General features: G+C 39.0%; 1 protein-coding gene across 4 annotated transcripts in view; it reads right to left on the reverse strand.

Annotated features, from left to right (window-relative positions):
* MBP (myelin basic protein) overlaps positions 1-22,470 on the reverse strand; it is a 99,762-nt gene that overhangs the window by 43,783 nt on the left and 33,509 nt on the right. For all 4 annotated transcript variants that reach the window (XM_015855126.3, XM_085537581.1, XM_085537583.1 and 1 more), the window contains exon 3: positions 3,958-4,048. In XM_015855126.3, the coding sequence (XP_015710612.1) occupies positions 3,958-4,048 (91 nt within the window). The remainder of the gene's footprint in view (positions 1-3,957; positions 4,049-22,470) is intronic.

A 22,470-nucleotide genomic window follows, 5' to 3' on the forward strand; every position in this document is an offset into this window, starting at 1 on the left:
AATAGAAAAGAAGTATCTATAGAAGTCTGCAGTTGTCCTTCTCCAACTCAGAGGACTGTACAAATGTAGGTCCAGTCCTCCTAGCCAGCAACAGGCAGTCCGGTCCCCTGCTTTTGCCTCACAGTAGCAGCAATGGATTGAACAAACTTCTGAATTATCCACACATAATTTTATAATTGCTTTTGGAAGCAAAGCCAGCACAGTGACTCCTGATCCATATCTTTGAATGCACAGTGCTCTACCCAGCCATTTCCCTTCTCTCTCCTATACTGAGTCATTAAAGATCCTTTTCTGACTACATATTAGTTGCAGCAGTGATCATGTTGACTACATGCAAGTTCAACAGAAGTTTGGAGCAGCACAACATTATAGATTCACAACACAGATGAATATTCAGTGTTAGAACAGACAACAGAACCCTGTTTGGTGTCACAAGCAAATCCTTTCAATGCACAAACAAAACTAACTCCTGTTAATTCAGAATTTGATAGTTACACATAGGACTACCATACAGACTCAATTCCCTTTCTCTTCCATATCCTTACCCTTAGGCTCCATTTCTTTACTCTGTGTTAAAAGCTCATCACCTCTGAGAATTAGCTCTCTGAAACACAGCCCATTTCTGACGCTCTTCTTTTTTTAGTAAAGCATCTCGTACAACGAGCCTCTATTGTTGCTGAGGACACACCAGCTATATCTCAGTATAAAAACTAATATTAAACGAAAACAAAGGAAAAACTCAAAGCAAACAAAAAATACCTTCCAAAATAATAATTCCTGGATCCAGCTCATGAAGAAGAAGAAAACAAAGATGTTCATGTTCATTTCCCAAGAGGCTCTTTCACAGTAGTAGATCGATCTTTACTTGTATTTACAGAGAGCACTACCAGCTCTAGTAGACATGAAAGAGATATCCACACCTGGTTCTTTATTACCACAGAATTTTCAATCAATAACACTGTGCCACACTCAAACAATAAGCAGTGCAGAAACCACACTTTCTCTAGAAGCAAATTCTTCCCTGACAACAACTCCATAATAACAACCTCTAGGAACTGCACACCTTCTGTACTGCCTGCCATACAAAGGTTCTCTTCTGATAGATCACATTTTCCACTGGTCCAAGACAATACTAACCCTAGAAAGAGGGGAAATAAGAATGGAGTAAGGTTGCTGCCTGCTTTGCTGTGGCTGTCCAGGCACGAGCTACTGGCTGCAGGGAACTGGCAGTTGCTGCCCCCGGGTGGCTAAGAACTGAGGGACAACCACAGGGACCCCAGGGGGTCCAGGTTCTTCTGAAATCCTTGAGCTCATGCACAGAACAGAAAAGCACAGCGAGGAAGAAGTACAACAGCAATCAAGGCATGAGCATCCCTTTTCCCAAGGGGGCTGTTTCAGGTAGGAATTAAATTCACTGATTCCTCTTTTTCTGTAGGAGATGGCACTGTCCCAGAAAAAGCCACAGATAGTGATTTTTGTCTCAAATAAATAAAGCAAGCACAGAAGACAGTGATCCATAGACAAAAAAAAACCAACAAACACAAATAACCTGTGCTAAAGTCTGTCAAAAAGACTGGAGGCTATTTAAAATTCCTAGGAATAGCTTCAGCTCTTTGACTAGAAGTGCTCTAAATTAACCTGCCACTGGTGCACATTTGACACTCATTATAATTAACTTCACCATAGAGAAAGAAGAAATGAAGGATGGCTTGAAATGCATCAGGACAGAGGGAGAAGACTATAAAACAACAAACACCTTGCCTAGGGAAAGCTGTCTGAAGCTTGTAGTCATTTACCCTCTACAAGATGGATCTGAATCTCTTAAAAAAAAATTGCCCAGAACTGCAGTATAAAGCAGTTACATACAATAGTGCCATTCTCAGACATGTGAAACTTGTATCTGAACACATTTCTTCCCTGACTCTCAGAGAGCTTCACACTTTGCACCCTCAGCCTACTTTGAATTCTTCACTTAACAGTTTACAGGCTATTTGATCCATATCGCCTCTTCCTTCGTAACAGCTTTCATCTAATTTAGAAAGCAAACAAACTAGACTTCCATTTGTAAAGTCATAAAAGGGTTGATAAAAGATGATGACTTCTTTTTGGATTTGGAAAGAAGTTTTCCTCCTCATGATGCCAAGCTAGCTAGCAAAGGTTGATTTCTTGCTTATCTTAGATAAGCAGTTCAGTTTACAGATTTGGAACATGGAAATGTTCAGCAATTTGTTAGTAAATCATTACCTTTAAAGAGCATTTATGAAGCTGACTGCATGCCCACTTTTTAAATTAGCAAAATAATTTATAGTAAGGGTCTGCATCACTGTAAAATCACTGTAATATGAATTTAACTCCACCAACAGTGAACTCCACTATTTTAATTCCTGTTGTTTTGTTTTGTGGGTTTTGTTTGTTTGTTTTTAAGTTCACCATCTCCACATGGGACAGGTCTGTACAATCAAGTGCTAGTTTAGTTTGATACAGTAATTTGGGGCTAATGCCGGTCCCAGAGGCACTGTAAAAGCCTGAGTTTTTGCTGGTAGAAAGAAGTTGGCTGTTGTCTCCCTCCTTACTGTCTCCATCTTTCTCACAGGAAGAGCACTGCAGAGATTCACATTGAGAAAGGACATAGTTTGGGACATGCATAATACAGTGCCGTGGGGCTCCATAACCAGTAGAACCGGATCTACTGCAAACGGCTGATGGAGCAGATATAGAGGAAATGAGGTAATAATCTCACCACAAAATTAATGAAGCGTAAACCTACTTCTTACGTCCACTCGTGGATTCTTCAGCCTCCAGCAATATCTGATCAGTGCTGGAAGCATTCATACAGGGAATTCAGGCTCACATGTTAATCACATTGCATTAACTCATACAGGAAAGCAGACTTTAGCCAAAACCTGTCTAAATGGATATGCATTGTTTCCACACATAGTAAGAAAGATTTAGTTATTGGTGCTCCATTCCTTCTGCACCTCGAAAGCGGGAGAATATTTCCTTACCGTGTTCATAAGTAGTTGAATCATCCAAAATGTTAAGTTAGTCAGCCTTAATAAAATCCACATGATTTTTACAGTTGTAGTTTCCATGCCAAAACATGATGGAACTAAACGTTACATACATTTACTGACAAACCTTTAAACTTTATAGGAACTTTAGGCTATTGCTTTCTTCCTGTGGAGTTCTATTAGCATAAAATCAGTATAAAGTCAGAAAAACAAAGGTTTGCTCCCAGTTTTCCCAATCTTAATGCAGAATAAAACTATATCTGGCCTTTTCTTATTTGGTATGAAAGCTATCAGCAAAACCTATGGGGGGTGGGATGTGTGGAATTAGTCACAGAAAGCCAACAAGAGGAGCTCATCTAAAACCTAATGACCTCATAGGTCATCAGGTAGTTAGTCTATCCAATTCTGCCACAAGTGGAACTATATTGTATCAGTTTACACAATAACTTATCTAACCTGCTTTTGAATGCCCATGATGATGAATCTCTATCTGCTAAGATGATACACGCCAATGTTTCAGTATTTGTTTTAGGATTCCCCTACCCAACCCCATTTGAGTCTGCCCACAATTTGAAGAAATCACAGTTTGTTCTATCCATCGTGGACAGAGAAAAACTGACTTTCCCTCTCACTCTATACTGTCTTTAATTTAAACACTTGCATTCAATCTTTCTTCTCTACAGTAACCAAATACTAATCTTTCTTCAGATATATGTTCCAGACCATTGATCTCCCATTTTCTTCTTGGTCTTTTCCTCAGCCTTTCCACTTCTTTTTGGAGCTGTACTGCCCATACCTGGATGCTATTTACTAACAGTCAGTAGATGACAAGTCATTTTTGTTGTTACTCGGAAAAGAAGAAGAAAGAAAAAAAAAGCCCTACACAACAGCATACATACAAAACTAACTGATCAAGTAATATTTTCCAATGGTCTGAGTAACTCACCAAATACTTCATTGTCCTCTGAAGACTGCTGTGTTAGTCTTGCTGCTTTCGGACTCTCCTTAGCCGCTTCTTCCACCTTGGTTTCAGCATTCTGTAAAACAAACCACTCCTTCAGATCAAGTCCTCTTTTAAGGTCACTAACCAGAAACATTCTTCAAATGTATTAATTATGCAAGAATCACATTCTTAAATGAACACAGAAGCAATAACATGAAGGGTTTTGCCATCTTCATAATTTTATGTGTATGTTTTTTTGAGGAAAAACTCTTGGGGGGTGGGGAGGTTGTTGAGTGTTTTAAATAGAGCTTTCATTTACCTTTTTTTTTCCCCTCTGCTTTACAGTCATTGTTTCTTAAGATTCAATAATGAAACAGTAGAGAAAAAAATCAATTACATAGTATCTTCATTAGTTATTTCCTTGCACTTCAACTTAAAGTCAAACCATCACATTTGATAAGCATATTGCTCCTCCCATCTCATACTTCATTTAGCTGGGATGCTAACAAAAGCATTGTCAGTGTACAGCATATAACTTGGATGTGCATATGCGTGTCTGGGAGATAAATATATGCATATATGCAAAAGAAAGCTGTGCATCTTTGACACCTTGCTCAGACATCTACTATGTTTGCTTCACCTGTCTATTCACCAAATGCACTGGAAAGAGAATTTAAGTGGAGCTCTAATGCCATTGGCAAAATTCTCTATAGGACTATGGAAGACATCTAAATTAGGCAGAACAAAAGTGAGATCTTGAAAAACTATGACAGACTTTCAAGTTTCCACCTTTCCCTCTGATATTTCACTTTCTTTCTATTGACATTTCCCATTGTTGACATACTCAACCAAGAACACAGGGCACAAATATTTCTCCTGACAGAGGAAATGTCAGCCAGCTAAGAAGAGGTTCTACTGCTTGGTAGCAGCCATTCTTAAGTCTTTAATCAACAAAATGACCATCTGAAGCACAAGCACCTAATTAGTTCTGAAACAGATTTGCCAATTAAATACATAGTGTTAACCTGAGACCAAAGATAAACCAACAGTTTCAGAATTTGAGCTGCCAGAATTCAAAGCATTTAAACTCCGAATTAAAAAAGACTGAAAGCTGCAAAAGAAAAGACCTAACTCATGGAACACTGAGTTCTAAAGTTATATTGCTACTACACAAAACTCTAAAAACAAAAGAAGTGATTCATGTTTTCAGCATGTTTGACTTGGGTACTCAGAAGAAGAGTATACGCTTGCAGCAGTGCAGCTCATAAACTGGTCAGCACTTGAGTGAAGGATATGAATTGACTGATGCAATATTAAATATTGCTAGAAGGAGTTAAATATAAGCTGTAAAAGAAAAAGAAATGTGGTATGCCTATGCTTTTGAAATGACAGGTACTGCTCTTTTCAAGAACATGCTCATTTATAAGACTTTTTCTGAGGTTTCGAATAAATTGCCTTTATAGAATTTACAAATTCTGACTTACATTTTGGAACTGCTGCTATATAGTCCATGAAAAATACTAGTTACTGCCTCAGAACTTAAGCACACTTTCAACCTGTATGCAGCTTCTTATCTTCCCTCGTTAAAAACTGCACAGAAGAGAGAAGAAAACACTTTGACTGAGTCTGTCAACCTCCCCACACAAAGACAGCAGTCAAATTTAGGGCATAAAAACTCAAGAAATACTGAAGAAATACAGCAATCTGTTGGGAAATAAATAAATAAATAAATATAATAAAAGCGAGACCTAAAAAGCTTACTGGTGTCACAGCAGAGCAGAACAGAGCTAGGGGGAAAAGAAAAAGAAAAGGATAGGAGGAAAACTGTTTCAGAGGAAAAATCATCTGCAGAAGAAGTGTTCTGCACTCACTTAAGGTATCAAACTGAACATGATGAAGATGAAGCAAGCAACTGAAATCCTCATCAGAACTATTGCTCTAAGTTGTGCAAAGACAATACTTATCAGCTCAATTTCAAGTGTATTCCATCACATCTAAGTGTATTGTAAAGCAGAAGGAGAAGAGTTGCTATTTCCCATGTTCTTGTTCTTCATGGGAAATGCCTGGGTCATGAACATGCTGCAAAAAGTACTCAGTAGACAGTGACTACAAATTTGTCATACTATGTACTTTCTAGGGAGATGTTAACATCCATTCCTCTAAAAACATGTTTTTGGCATTCTCAGCTAAGTCAGAAATATGAAGTCCTGAGATATTTTGGGTTGAGTTAAATCACAGTGAAAACTACATGGTAGCTCAGGTTTCCTGGATAAGCTGCATTGCTGGCGTTGACAGATGTCACCTCCAAGATGTCAACAATAAAGTTGCCTCAGAATATAAGTCTAAAACATGACAAGACATGGCGGGATATAAATCTCTTTGGCATAGCTCCTTAAACAAAATGCTAGCCCTAAAAAAAATAGCCTTAAAAAGACTTATTTTGCTTTATTATTTGCACTGAAATTAAAATGTCATTATTACTGGTATAGCTACTATTTTATAATCAAATATGACACATAAAATATCACTGCAAAAGAATGATTAATGATCCAGATATTCTAAAGATAATTTCTACTACAAAACAGATTTTTAAGAGGCAAGATATACCCATCTGTTTAGTTCTTCCTTCCAGTATCCTAAAAAATTTCAGGTGTCTCAGCCTCTCCAACCAATTGACAGAACAATTCAAAAGTTATTCCTTTACAGTGCTTGAGCTTTGCCAGGATGGATTCATTACCTACAGTTACAAAGTGCTAGTGGTGGTTTATAAAATAAAGCTCCTTTGTACCAAGCATTGTAATTCTATCTAGATCTGACTTTCAGGTGGAGCACTCAATGCACTTTCAGGACAGACTAGCAAAATAAGTTTATTTTATATAACTATTGGTTATATCAGATTTGGACCTACATATCCTTACATCCTATAACTATATATCTGTATATCTTTATCAGTGATCTTGATGAGGGGATTGAGTTCGCCTTCAGTAAGTATGCAGACAACACTAAATTGGGAGGGAGTGTTGATCTGCTGGAGGGTAGAAAGGCACTACAGGGGGATTTGGATAGACTGGATCGATGGGCCAGGGTAAACTGTATGAGTTTCATGAGGGCCAACTGTCAAGTCCTGCATTTTGGTCACAACAATCCCAGGCAACCCTATAGGCTTGGAAAGGAGTGGCTGGAAAGCTGCCTGAGAGAAAGGAACCTTGGAAAGGAACCTTGGTGTACTGATGGACAGTTAGCTGATTATGAGCCAGCAGTGTACCCAGGTGGCCAAGAAGGCCAATGGCATCCTGGCTTGTATCAGGAATGGTGTGGTGAGCAGGACTAGGGAAGTCATATTGCCCCTGTACTAAGCATTGGTGAGGCCCCACCTCAAGTACTGTGTTCAGTTCTGGGCACCTCAATACAGAAAGGACACTGAGGTGCTGGAGAAGGTCCAAAGAAGGGCAACAAAGCTTGTGAAAGGCTTGGAGAATATGCCCTATGAGGAGCAACTGAAGGAACTGGGGCTGTTTAGTCTGGGGAAGAGGAAGTTAAGGGGAAACATTATTGCTCTCTTCAAATACCCAAAAGGTGATTGCAGTGAGAGCACGGTTGGTCTCTTCTCACTGGTGACAGAACAAGGCAAAATGGCCTCAAGTTGTGCCAGGGGAAGTTTAGACTGGATATCAGGAAAAAACTTTACAGAACAGGCTCCCCAGGGAAGTGGCTGAGTCACCATTCCTGGATGTGTTTAAAACCGTTTGGATGTGGTGCTCAGGGACATGATTTAGTAAAGGGTTGTTAGAGTTATGGTAGTATGGATTGGTGAGGTTGGACTTGATAATCTTTAAGGTCTTCTCCAACCTGAGCAATTCTATGATTATACGATTCCATATTTAAATATAAGTTCACATCAGTTCTCTATCTCTCTCCCCAGAGTCAAAAATTTGCTTCAAACTGGAATTCAGGTGCTGAGATGAGACAAGCACTTTGCATGTGTTGCACCTCAGGGAACTGACAAAGATGTCCCCAACCCTGCAGCTGCTCTGATATCAGAAGAGAAACTAGAGGACCTATTGGTCCAGTTTTCCACTGCAGCAGACCACTATTTCTTTGTGACTCAGTTTATCTGCTTTCCATCACAGCTGTTGCATTGCATTATAGTAGTGAGCGAGTGAACACTGCAGTCTCCATGTTACATAATATTTAAGAATTTTGATAGGTAAATATAGAAATAACTTGTAGCTATCAAAATATTTGCCATCAACTAATACCAACAACAAAATCACATTCTGGCAATGTACGCACGCATTAGTGCAAAAAGGCATTTTTAAAATTATTATTATTTTGCTGCTATCAATGTGTATTTAAGGGATCTTTACCTGAATGGGAAATATTAAGAAATGAAGAGTTACAATGAATGGATCCATGAAGTAACAGATCAGGTTAGAAAGTACAATAAAGCATATTACATTTACCAAAGCAACTTTTTTCCTCAAGACAGGACTCAGAAATGAAGAACTGTACTCCTGAGTACTCAAGCCAACTTTTAAGCTAGCTTGCCATTTTTGCATATTAGTTAGGAAGGTCTTGCCTCTTTTACTTCAACCATACAGCTTTTACTTCACAACTTCATTTTGCAAAGGAAAAACACAGAGATATATCAAAACTTCTCATCAGAAACCAAACAAGTATTTAAGAAGGATTAGTGTTATATCCAAAAGAGAAAATAATAAAAACAATCCTATTCAAAGTAGAGCTTTATACTATTTATATGGTTTGTGCTCACGTTCCCATTCCTGTCTCTTAAAACCAGACAGTGTGTTAGCTCCATCTCAACTGCAGAAATTAGAATAGACCTAAGTTTCCTTTATTTTCAGTACAACACTGACATCAAAAGCAATAACTGCTGGGATAAAAAACAACAACAACAAACCACCACAAACTGTGTATACACAAACAATTGCTTTGGCATCATAACCGTCTGTCCATTTACATCTTTTCACCACTTGCTACTGCCCACAGTAGGTTACCTTACGCGCACTTGACATGGTAAAACATGTGATTCCTCCTCTATGCTAGATTTACAAAAATATTTTAATACAAACAACTGACACCACCTCAATGACCAACAAAAATTTCAAGCAGATGAAAACTGATTTAACTGCCAATAAGCCTCCATTTTGGAAGAACAGAAAAGTATAAATCGCTGCAGGCAATAATAATCTTAATAACGTAATCTGTAACCATAGCAGTAAATCATGCAACTCCAGGCTCAACTGAAGAACTCAGAAAACCATTCTTGATATTCCACTTCTGCAGTGATATTCATCTTATTTCTATAACGTAAGGCTGCATTCCATTTAATATTTACATTATGGGTGCATGTTGGCCAGGTTACAGTATACCCTTAGGACATCATATATGTTGCCTCTTCTCAGCAACCTTCCAGAGTTCCAGGAGGAGAAGAAAAGTAAATCTTTAAATCATAGATACATTGCAGCTTAACATGATAACATGATAGAGAAGCATTATCATCATTAGTAAGTCTGAAATGCACAAACATTTTTCTAAATAAAGAATATGGCTGAAGTAGGTAGGAGTTGCAGGGCTCCAGTCTCTCTTAACAGGGATAATTTTCCTTGCTACTTTGTCATCATGTTCTGCATCCCCAAATTAAGTACTAACAACAGTACTACCATGTAAGTCTCATCAGAATGAGTAAGAAAAGTTCCATATTATTTCCTTTTCAAGGACTCCATCAGTAACCACACAACCGAACATACTGTGGACAACCCTGCACAGCAAGAATTCATGGCATACCACCTGTCTTTCTCCAAGTGGCCACAGATCTTCTATACATAGATTAATAATGTATTCAAGCACCTTCCTGAAGTCAGCCATTAATTCCTCTTAACCGTAAAGAGTCACAATCCATTCCGTTAATTCAGAAACTCACACACACTTCCTCAAGCAAGGCTACTGCCAGCATGTACAACACAGTTATGCCAGACTGAACTTGGGCTCACATTATCTCCAGAGCTCTGAGTTCTTGAAAATGCTCCAGGGAACTTTTACATCAGATCCTTCTTCATTCCCCACCAGCAATTAAAATGCCATATTTTTCCCAATAATTTTCAAATAAATAAAGAACTTTTTCAAACAGCCGGCTAATCACAACCATGATCTCCAGTTCTCTAGTAGACCTCATGCTGTCAATTCAATTTTCATTTCTACAGATCCTTTACCTCCCATTTCTGAAATGCAATACTTGAAATATCCTCTATTCAATGACTTCTATACAGCACATTTTTACGTTCCCGCCTGTCAAAATATCATCTGAGATGAAAAAGTGACAGAGATGGATAAAGTACTCCAAGGACAACTTTCTGTTTCTCTGAAATCTCAGCTTTAGCAATACAGTACTAAGGCTGCTCTTGTCCCCAGCTGGAGAACTTCAAAAGTTTCAAACAGAAAGATCCCATCACTAACCCTCCAGGCAGACTAATGCCTTTTGAAAAAGGGCTTAGATGCCTCAAATACTTTGAAGGGATGCATCCAGTCTATTTTAAAACTAGATACCAAGGTGTTGCAATAACTACTACTAAATTCCAACTCAAAGACTCACTAAATTCCCCATTACCATTTCCACAATAATTTGCTTTGTGCTTCTATTTGTGAAGGACATTTGAAAACTACTTTTGTTTACAGACAAGTTTTCACGAACTCGGTTAATATACAAAACATTTTGCTTCCAGTGCAATTCTGTTTCATTTTGAGAAAAGGATCCTTTTCCAGAGTTCTTACATTTTCTAACTGACATAAATCTTTCCAGCATGAAACAGAATACAAGAGATAAAGACAATTTACAGATCCACGATATGCTGCTAATTTGCCTTTATAGTACATAATGTATTCTTTAATGCTGAAAAGGGAGGTTTAGACTTGCCAGAGGGAGACAATAACTGCTTACATTTCCTGTGTTCAATCCACTGACACAGGATAGTTGCATTTGGAAAGAAGATGCGAAAATCATGGAATATCCCCAGTCAGAAGGGACACAAGGATCAGAGTCCAACACTTGGCTGCACCCAGGAACACCCAAAATTCAAGCCCTATGTCTGAGAACAATGTCCAAACGCTCCAGGAACTCCAGCAGCTCAGTGCTGTGCCCACTGCCCTGTGCAGCCCGTTCCATGCCCACCGATCTCTGTTGCAGACTCTGTCCCTCACCCCCAGCTGCCCTTCCCCTGGCACAGCTCCATGCCATTCCCTCTGGGCTAAGCCAACAGAGGGACCTAAACTTATCTTCACACATGTTCCCTTCGAAGTCCTACATCATCTTAGTAGCCTCTCTGCAATAGCAACAGACTCTTGTATCCAATGGGGCAGAGGGAGAGTAAAAGCTACATCAGTTACTACTCTGTAGGTACTGAGACACTGAGATTATTGGCAGTGCTTATAAAGCAGCATGGAATTTGAAAAACAAGTTAAGACAAGACATAAAAATATGCTTCAGATCAATATTTTCAATGTGAAGCAAGAATCCTGTCACATGTCTTTCGCTCTATGCAACACTAATGCTGAAACCATACACAGGAAACCTGAATGTGAATCATAGCCAATGAGGACAAGTACAGACAGAAAAGTGAATCGCTATTTCTCCTCCCAATCCCACCCTTATCAGACATGGCAAGGCACATCAGCTGTACAATAAGCCCACTAGCACAGCCAATACTAAGCTGTGAATATCACTATAAGGTTCCAATATTGTTCTTGGAAATACACTGGCTTTTGATAACCTCCAGAGCACTTGACCTAACACTAATGTAATTAAAGAACATATGTTCCTCACTCCAAACCCAAGCATTCTTCTTCAAGTGCCACAGTGAACAATATCTCATGGACATTTAATCTAATGAATCACAGGAGCTGTAACAACCCTTGATGAGGTAAGGTGGAACTCTGGACTCCGAGCACAAAAGCAAATCTCTTTCACCAAAGGTGTATAAGCAGATTTCCAAGGTAGTCTGAACAACAGTAACAGTCATCAACACTGTTGTTTTCCCAGGCCACTCATCCCCTTTAATCTATGCAGACACTGTCTTTGCTAATTTTAGCTCCTTCAAGCATTACTTTTACCCCCATGCTGAAGAAACACAAATATTTCACTCCCTCTTTTTTCAATACAACAATATGATTTAAGTTAGAAATGCATCGTTAATGCTACAATCTGAGATCTCTCAGGATCTTTCTTTCATAAGTACATTGAACCAGAGCAGCACTGAAATACAGAGGCCTAGTAATTTTCAAATGCCACCACAAGAGGTCTTTCCGAAGAGCAATAATAAAGAAAAAGTGCACAAAAACAACTCTATTTCCTCCTGCTAGTGAAACCATCAATATACTTCAACTTCATATATATATAAATATTTAAAAAATGATTACAAATACCTGATACATCAGAAGACAAAAGACACTTAAGTGTCTGAACACTATGCATGCTAAAAGTAGAACAGAGATGCAAAAACTAGCAACTAGTGACAGAACAAGGCACTATACTTGAAGAAAAATAAGCAAAGCCGTGTCCATCAGAAAAGTGCAAACTAAATTCACTAGTCAGGGACAAAGGATTAAGAGTATTTTGTTTTTCAGACAAAAATTAGCTTTCAGCCTTGTACACCAAACTTCTTGTATCGTGGGTTTGAGTTTGGTAGTAGTCTTGCATAACACTTGTCACTGCACAAGCTATTTGAGATCCTCAGTTCTTACTCCATAGTCAAGGTCTACAAAGAGGCCTGGCTCTGGAAGGTTTGCCTCTTTTATCCATAGGAAGAGAGAAGCAAGGTAAAGCAGATGGCAGCTCACTGTGCAGAGCATTGCACAGCACAGCATTCCACAGTGGTACAAACTCACTTCAAGGCATTGCTGCAAGGATCGCTGCACAGCACTTGTGTGTGCACCTCTGCACAGCAGCATCGAGCAGCAAAGGCACTGAAAATCAAATCAGCTAAATCAAATTTTCTTCCTCTTTGTTGGGGAAATGTATTACATGGACTTAAAGTACTCAAAAGAACAAAACCTGTCTAGAAATGTAAGTTCCCATGGAGCATCCTTGACATATGCAGCGTAGAAATGTCAAGCCTAAGAAGGTTACAAGACTAACAGAAATAGATCAGTCTGCCATGTCCTTAGTAACAAACCTCTTTCCTGGCCTTCAGCTGTGAAAACCTTCTTACTTTTGCAGCCCTTCAACTGACAGCGGACAGGCATTTTTGACAAAAAGCAAACAAACAACAAGGCTACGCAACTGACATTTCGACTATGAAACCAGCATTACCATTGTTATGAGGAAATATGGAAGGTTTAGCTTGTCAGTGTAAATTGTTAACTTCGCGGGCTTCCAAAAGCAAAACAGAACACATGCAATTGTGAGCTACAAAGAGCTGAAGCATAGTTGAGCCGACTAGACACACACAGAAGAAAAGCAGCTCCTGACAACAGCTGAGCTCTGCTCAGCTCCCCAGCACCAGACCAGATTTCAGGCAGGCTGTCATTTCACTAGGAGAATTTTAATTCATTGTATGCATGTATTGCATTATTCTTAATGCACTATAATTTTAAATCATTTTATGATGCACTAGTACATCAGGGTAAAAAATACATATGACAATGTATACCTTGAGGTATGTGCTATGTGATTTTTTCCTAATACAACGACTTGGAAGCAAGAGCAATCTCAGTGCTTTACATCACTTGACAATCCCGTCTCTGCCACAAATAAGGCACCAAGTAAAGACCATGAGGCTTTCCTGTGGCCCCATCCATCCTGCTAAAACAGAAAAGGCTGGACTGTATAACTGAATGATGCAAGTTCTTCCTTTCCCTTATTTGATTTAAATAGCCCTATACATCAAATGCAAATCCTGAAAGAAGCTGACTGTTATTTAACAGTGCTCCCACATGGGTCCTGCAAGCAGGGCAAATAAATGCAGACACCAGATAAAAGATATTATTTTCAAATGTCGTGTTCTATGGGGGTTGTGATCACAGAACAATTAAGACACGATTGCCCATTTCCATGTGTAAACAGTTTTTTCATATATGCATAGTGAAATACAGCTGGCACCACGGGAAGGCTTTGTAGTAGAAGGAAACTGATAAAGATACAAAATAGAGTGTATAACTGTAGCAAACAGTTCAACTCCTACTTAAGGAAACTTATACAAATGTACACACGGCCTGTTCACTTCAAAAGTATATGGCTTTGTAAGGGCTCCAAAACTGAAGCTTAAATCAACACTGGATCATGATCAGGCAAGGCCAAAGAAGAAGGAGGAGAGAAATGTTTTCAGGTAGTCAGTCTGGTTTGTCTGTTCTCTTTCCCCTTCAAATTAAATCAGAAAGCTGCAACTCAATTAAAAAATAAATTAATTAATTTAAAAAAAAATGTTTCATCAATAATGGTTCCTGTCGAACATTTTTATTCCTTCGTAGCATAAAAGGTTTCTCACTCCTTCAAAGAAACCCAGTGAATACAGACTCAACCACGTTCCTCTATCACTATGTTTTAAAACACAAAATTTCCCATTTGAAGAAAGAGACTTTGTCTATCAGCTTCTATCAACTTCAACTTTTGTATGAAACAATTAACAGGAGGCAGCATAATGCTTAAACTGAATGTTGAATTTTGACAGTGAACATTATTTGGCAGGAGTAACTACCTTTTCAGAATGCTACAGCACCACCCAGGGACCAGGGATCTGGTCACCCTCAGTTCCATGAAGGGCCCTAATCTGGCAGGCCTTCCTAGCAGCAGGCCACCGAAAGTCTCAGGTTGACTAAATGTTAAATCATAGCAGTCAGTGATAATTAAATATAACAACAGAGGAAAATATAAAGTATTTTCTCCATGAGCAGGAAAAATTGTCCTATCACCAATGAACAAACACTGAAATACACACTTTCCTAACTTTCTGAACGTGGTTAAAAAACAAAGCAATTTTAGAAGGCTGATTACAATCAATTTACATCTTTTTCTAAGGCACTTTAAGAGAAGCAAAACAAGGATTTCATTTTCACATTCCCTGGTTATCTTATTAACCACAAAATGGAAAATCCAAGGGAAGAATGTTTCAGAAATCAGTTAAACCTATCTGTCAATCATTCATAAACTGTCAGAACAGAACTTGATAGACTAACATAAAATATACAATAAATAAAACAGAACACCTCATTAACACTAAAACAGTGTGACACAACTCAGGAGAATTTAATCCACCCCAACTGCTTGAAGAAACTCCATGAGATGGCTCTAAAACAAACACAAACTTGTGGCCACCAGCCACTGCTTTGGTCAAATTCAACTCTGTAGGAAAGGGGGCAGCCCCTTTTACTGCTATGATCATTTCCCTTTCACAGTGTTCATATGTACTAGGATCATGGTGCACTATTATTATTCTCAGAGAGGAAAGCTAGGAAGCTCGTTCTTTGGAAGTCCTACAGATCCTTTCAGAGCCTTCAGAGAGTTGCCAGGTAGGACACACACAGATCCCTTTTTTCTCAGGAAGCCTGACAACACAGAAATTGGTATTTCCTTCTGTCATGGCTTCTTTATGAGCAACTCACCATGAGAATTACAAGTCCTGAGATGCCAACAGCAAGCAGCTCTGCTGTACTCACCATTAAAGCCTGCTCATTTTTTCCACAAAGCGGATTGCCTTCATAGCAAAATTTGCCAACCACCTCAGTATAAATGGCATTACGTAAATGATTTGTGTAAAAACAGGTACCTTCTTCCAATGATTTTCCTTCTAATTCCAAGATTTTTCTTTCTGAAATCAAAATAAGCAAACAATGCTTTCTTCCATGCTCCTAAGCAACACAGGCACCGTCACAAAAACAACTGTGCAGTTACAATTGCACCAATATGATTGGAAGAAAAATGGGCCACTGTAATATGTGCTCCAAGTTAACAAGCTGAAATACCAAATTGCACCTCCAATAACTGAACTTAACATCTCTGAATTCTCAGAGGCAAAATTTAATAGGGAAAAAAAAAAACCCCACAAACAAATGTTTAGAGAAAGGTGCCCAAGGATGTGACATTTTAATCGCTTATTTTCAGGCATCTTTTCAATCAGTTGTTAAACTGACATTTTAATTACACTGATCCCACTCTAGCAACAGCAAGAAAACAGAACAAGAATGACAGAGATTAATGGAAGGGCACAGGCCAATTTCATTACTTGCTGCACAGTTTGTGTATAAAGGTCCTCTAAAGCAAGAAGCAAGACACAAGTTAACAGGATGCATTGTTTCATTCAGAAACAATATCAATAGTCTTTAATGAGTGCATACATTAAACTGAGCCAGAGCACCTGATCTCACCAGCATTTTGGACATCTTACAGGGTATGTGTGAGATCCAGAACTCAGTAAGTTCTGGACATCTGGCCACTGAGTAATTTGCTGTATCAGTTCCATTGTTACCTTCAGATACTGGGGACCTCCCCTGGAGCCCACTTACACCCCAATACAGTCCAGATATACAAATATGAATGCTTACATACATAATCTTACTAATGTTCATCCAAACTTCAGTAAAGTCATGTCGCTAGTTTCTACCAGACCTTGGTGATTTGTTATGCACCAAGTACAGGTAAAATGTTGCATTTTTCCCTTCATATCAAGCATTCAGCACATTCCTAACTCTCAGTAACAGTCACTTCAAATACTCTTGCTTACTCCAACAAGCCAGTGGTGAAACAAAGCTTGAAGAGCCCAAGGAAATGACTCAGCCAAATCTCACACTTAGTACTTCTTCAGTAACAGGTGACACTTGATTCATCAGCAAATACACACTGCTACTCACCTGGAAACAGGGGAGGTTTGCCTGCAGATTTAATACATGGTCCATAATATAAGTGTTCTGAAAAGCTGTTTCTATATGTCTTGACAAGCATGAACATACAGTCTAATCACTGAATTAGAAACACACCAACTGTGCTACTCACAATTCTATTCTTCATAAGCATTTTATAAAAAGACCAAAAAGCTAAAATAAACTCCTTCCCTAAAATAGAACAGTTCACAGAGGCAGTACTGTAGAGTCAAACACAGACATCATACCTGAGAAGGACTGAGTAACAGAATTTTCCAACTGACTGTAAAAATAGAAATCCATCAATATACTACCAAGGTACAGAAATCCCAGAAGTGATGACAATGAAAGGCTCACATTCACATAAGATGGGAGAAATGGTAATACCAGTAATACAGCCACACCTACAAGCAGCCACCTTTTCACTTAGTGAGCCAAAAAGCAAACAGAAACTAGATTTTAAGATGATGATTCAGTTCATCAGAAAGAGAGTCATTAATTTGGTTCTACTAAAATTTCCATGCACCTTCAGAAGAAAAGTATCATGGTGGAGTTAGATGGGCACAAAGATAAGTCTACTCCATGTAGAAATTCAAGAGCTATAGGACAAAAGAACAAGTTTACTATTTTGTTTGTGCTTTGAGTAAGTATTACACTTGCAGCATTTCTACTGATCATCTGTGCAAATCACAAACTCCCCGGGGAAAAAAGCAGCATTACCAGCAGGCACTTCTATTCTCTGTCTGGGTCTGTCTCAAGCTCTAGGTAGAAACACTTGTTCTCTCAGCTTCCATTTCTTCTTCAGTGCCTATTTTTCAGATCTTTTGTGAAGTTATAACTAGTGTCTAATCTCTCCAGCAGAAATATTTCAAGTAAGTAAAAGATCACAATCCAGCTACAAATTAAGCTTTATGCCTCTTCTCTCCGTTATAAGGACTTGTCTTGAAAGAAAGAGGACTGTGTATATGAAAAGCAACTCATCTCCACCTTTTTTGTGTTGCCATTGAGCCCTAAGCATAGTGCTTTATCGTACTCTATCAGTCTTTTATATTCATTATATCCTCAGCAGAACACTTGCATCTGCAGTGAAAGGGAACCAGTGCACTGGTAAAGCAAAAGCTTTAAAATAAAGAAGGTGGGTGCAATGGCCTATTTGGTTATGCCATGTGCACACAGGGTCTGACCTACTAGGCTGCCTCCCATGATAACATTGCTTCCTTCACAGACCCAGACATATCGTATGCACCGCAGCCTCCCACAGTCTGCTGCTTTACTCGTACAGTCAAATGAAAGATAAGGTTCAGGTGGGTGGAATGCCAGAGGTGGATAACTGGTTGCACCACTGAGCTCAGAGTACTGCAATCAAAAGCACCAATTCCAACTGGCCAACAGTCAGCAGCTGTATCTCTCAGGGATCAGTGCTACAGCCAATACCACACAGTGTCTTTAATAGAGATCCAGATAATAAAAATGGCAAGGCAGTCTTTCAGCATACTGAAGGCTAGAACTGCTACTCAGAGAGACCTTGATAACATACAGAAGCAGGCAAGCAAGACTCTCATGAAGTTCAGTAAACGTAAACCGCATTCACCAGTACAAGCTGGGAGCCTGATGGCCAGAATGTAGCCGTGAAGGCCATGTTTATGTTTTGCACCAGTTTAAGTTACATGACTGTAAATTACTGTATTACAGATGCTTGAAACTGAAGAACAGTTCCCAAAGTACATGGCAAAGTAAGGAAGCCTTAGCAAGAAAATTTAACCCGTTTTCCTTAACTTGGTAATTTGAAAGAAAAGACCCATGTCAATCCCCATATAGTGAAAAAGATATGGGAATGGAAGAACAAATGTCTACTTAGAGCTGTTTTCCTTGTTCTGCTTTTCTACTTTCACAGATTTTAAAGATACTTTGCTTGGAGCCAATATTGTCACCAGAGATGACAGCCTCTCAAGGAGAAAAGCTGTGTGTGGATAACAAACAAGTTTAAAACCACTTGAACAGTCATGGCTGCTCACAGAGGTACTGAAAAACAGCAGCCTGACTGAGCAATTGAGAACTCAGGGCTGATTTCTCCCCAGAGGGAAAGATTCGTGGCCTCAAAACCAAAACGGGAAGACTGGATGAGAGATTACAAAAGAGCTGAGATGTTGCACTGTCGCAATCACAGACAAACAAAATGCAAACAGTACTTAAGAATTATAACACATCAAAAACAACAACAAGGGTATTATAATGTCAGGCACACAGAAAAAATAAACTAAAAAAAAATAAAAATCAATCAATCAATGTACAGAGCTTCTAAAGCAATGATGATACGAGGGGTTTTCTTTATTTGGTTGTGATTTTTTGTTTGGCTGAGTTTTTTGAGAAGTCATCCATAGAAAGGAAAACAAAAAAACCCCAAAAAACAATCAATTGAAAGTGCATTTTTCAAAGTCTGCAAGTTACTATACAATTCACACAGGAGTGATGTTATTTACCTGGGACAACATGCTGTCATACATGAGCTATAACACAGTTCTCAGTGATTAGCACATACCATACTTGCATTCAGCTACAATGATACGAAAAAAAACGTGTTCGTTTAATGACTTTTCCCTACTGATATTTACATTACTTCATAAAAGGACTGTGGCAATAGCTACCTATATTTACTCTTACATACCTTTTATGTACACTAACAATATGATCTAGACAGACTGGAGCGATGGGCCCAGGTGAACTTCATGAGGTTCAATAAAGTACAGAGTCTTGCGCTTGGGTCACAGCAACCCCCACTATCCACCCACTACAAGCTGGGGGATATAAGGATAGAGCACAGCACTGCCAAATAAGAACTGGGGGCACTGGTGGATGGCAAGCTGAACATGAACTGGCAATGTACCCTCACAGCCCTGAAAGCCAACCGTAACCTAGGCTACATCAAAAGAAGTGTGGCCAGCAGGTGGAGGGTGGTGATCCTGCCCTTCTAATCTATGCTGGTGAGGTCTCACCTGGAGTACTGTGGTCAGATGTGGTGTCCTCAGTACAAGAGAGACATAGGCCTGAGAGCAGCCTTTCAGTATCTATTAGGGGCTATAATAAGGAAGGGGACAGGCTCTTTACCAGGGTCTGTTGTAACAAAACAAGGGAAAATGGTTTCAAACTAAATGAGGGGAAATTTAGATTGGACAAAAGGAAGAAGCTTTTATGATAAGGGTACTGAAGCACAGGCACAGGGTGCCCAGAGAGGTTGTAGATGCCCCATCCCTGGTGACATCCAAGGTCAGGCTGAACAGGGCTGTGAGCTGTAGGTGTAGGTGTCCCTGTTCACTGCAGGGGAATTAGACTAAATGATCTTTAAAGCCCCCTTACAATTCAGAAGATATAATTAATTAAAAAAATTCCCTGAAATGAAGTTCTACGTAACATACAATTAGAAAAACATACAGCTCGTTATCTTTACACTGTAATCATTATTTATGTACACATAAAAGGACAAGAAATAGCTTTATAGCAGATAAATGACTCAAAAGCTGTAGGAATTAATGACAGATCAAGGCATTTTCATCATTATACCAAGGTCTCCAGCTCAAGCCCTAATGTAAGTTATACTGGACTTGGTTTAATGCAAAGATTGCTCACTTTAGTTGAAATTCAGTAGATAAGATTCAGCTTATCTACCAGCCTAGACACGTGACTTCTTGAAGTAAAGTTCCTTGAAAATAAATTCAGAGAAAAAAAAAACAAAAGCTCTGATAACACCTGTGCAATATTAGAGGTAAACACAGTTACTAGAGGAGACAGGGCTCAAGGTAAACTTCTCCTTGTATTATCAGCAGCCAGCCTATGGCTGAGTCACAGTATGCTTTTAAATTGCTTTCTGTTCAACCTTTCTACACTTGAAGGAAGGTACAAATGCAAAACATACAGATTAAACCTTTATAGCTGTATCTACAGGCGGATAAAGATATAAACATGTGTGTATACCAGGATCTGTAAGTATTGTGTTTCACAGAAAGAAGGAGGAAAAAGGGGAAAACTGAGTTTCACTTCTTATTCATAAGACCAGGCTGCAGACAGACTCCAGCTCTACAAACCACATTGCTGCTGGTTTTTCCAAAGGTTTTGCTTGCACATAGCCCACAGCAAATCACATTACATTAATGTGCAAAATCTATGTTAATGCACTATTTGGCTGGCTGTTTCAAGTGCACAGACGTCATGAAGTTAAAAGACTGCATTTCCCTCAGCAACTGTTACTTAGTAACCCCCAGCACATAAATAGAATTTTACATGACTGCATGTGTGTTGAGAAGGCTAAAATTTATGCCTCAATTCTACAGGAGAGCCAGAACCAAAAAAGTCATGCAGGGAACTGTAAATAACACTCTCACTGGCTATGTTCAGCTGCTTCTCTGGGTAGGGAATTTAAAGGGAGAGAGAAAACCTGTACATAAGCAGAGAGGTACTTCCACTGCCATACCCTTTCTGGTATGTCACCACAAAATAGGGACACAGACAACTTCAAAGAAGGTAGACCTCAGGCAGATTTTTACAGTATTGCTCATCAACTGTGCATTGCAAATTTCAGACACAAGCCAAACAGAGTCTACACAAAGCTCTTGACCTTCTCCCCTAGAGGTAGTATAATCTACTGGCTATATATCTTCCAGCTAGGACTGGTAGTATAAAATCCACAGTCAAAACAAAACACTACCAAAAGCAAAATAAAATAAAAAAAGAAAAAAAAAGAGACAAGAATTCATCAACTATAAATCCAAAGACATTAATAGCTACTTTGAACTAACTTATATCTTTGAGCCATATGCAGTCTGCTTGTGAATTTGCTGACAAGAGCATCCAAACTACCGCTACCAGACTGTAGAATCCCTTTGGATCAACAGACAGCCTTTTCAGAAAGTCTGCTGGAAATATCTAGGAATCGTTTTTATTCAATTCCACATCACTGCAGGAGAACACACCACTAGTCTGCTTTGCCCAATCCCTTGTCTCTAGCTCCCAAAAGTTTCATCCTTCTATAATGTTTTTTTCTTTTTTAAATTGTCTTGACTTACAAGCGTTTGATTAAGTTACACATATTGCATTTCACAAATATATTCACACGGAGAGGTTACACGTATAATTTCAGTATTACATACAGCAGAAGCATTCTGATAAGCAAATACTTGTCACTTACATTTCTGTTAGCAAGCTTATAACCCATTACAAGAAGTCTGACGTATTCTCTCAGCTACAGCAAACGAACATTTCCTATTTCATCCAAAGAATTAAAAGCCTTAGGATTTTTAATAGATCCTCAAAAGGAATTCGAGAAACCATAGCCAAAGCAAATATTGTCCTCACTGGTTCTCCCCCATGCAATTTTTCTGCTGTAACAGGTAACTCAATACAAATTCTCATGGCAAAATCCTGAAGAATCAGTGCTTCGAAACATGGGTTGCTACTTAGAAATTTTTCTGCTGCAGTCAAACCTCAATAAAACCCAACAGCTAGGAACCGCTAGGAATCATTTCGAGATCTGAAATTAACCCAACTGAAGACTGACTACGTGAGCTCCAGACACTCCAAGATGTCCCTGCAGACATGATTTTCTTAAAGCCCTAAGACCCAGTTTGGCAGCACACCAGCTGAATTGAGATCTGCACA

This window comes from Coturnix japonica, chromosome 2 (assembly GCF_054131305.1).
Source record: "Coturnix japonica strain WE chromosome 2, WE-NBRP24, whole genome shotgun sequence".
NCBI lineage: Eukaryota > Metazoa > Chordata > Aves > Galliformes > Phasianidae > Coturnix > Coturnix japonica.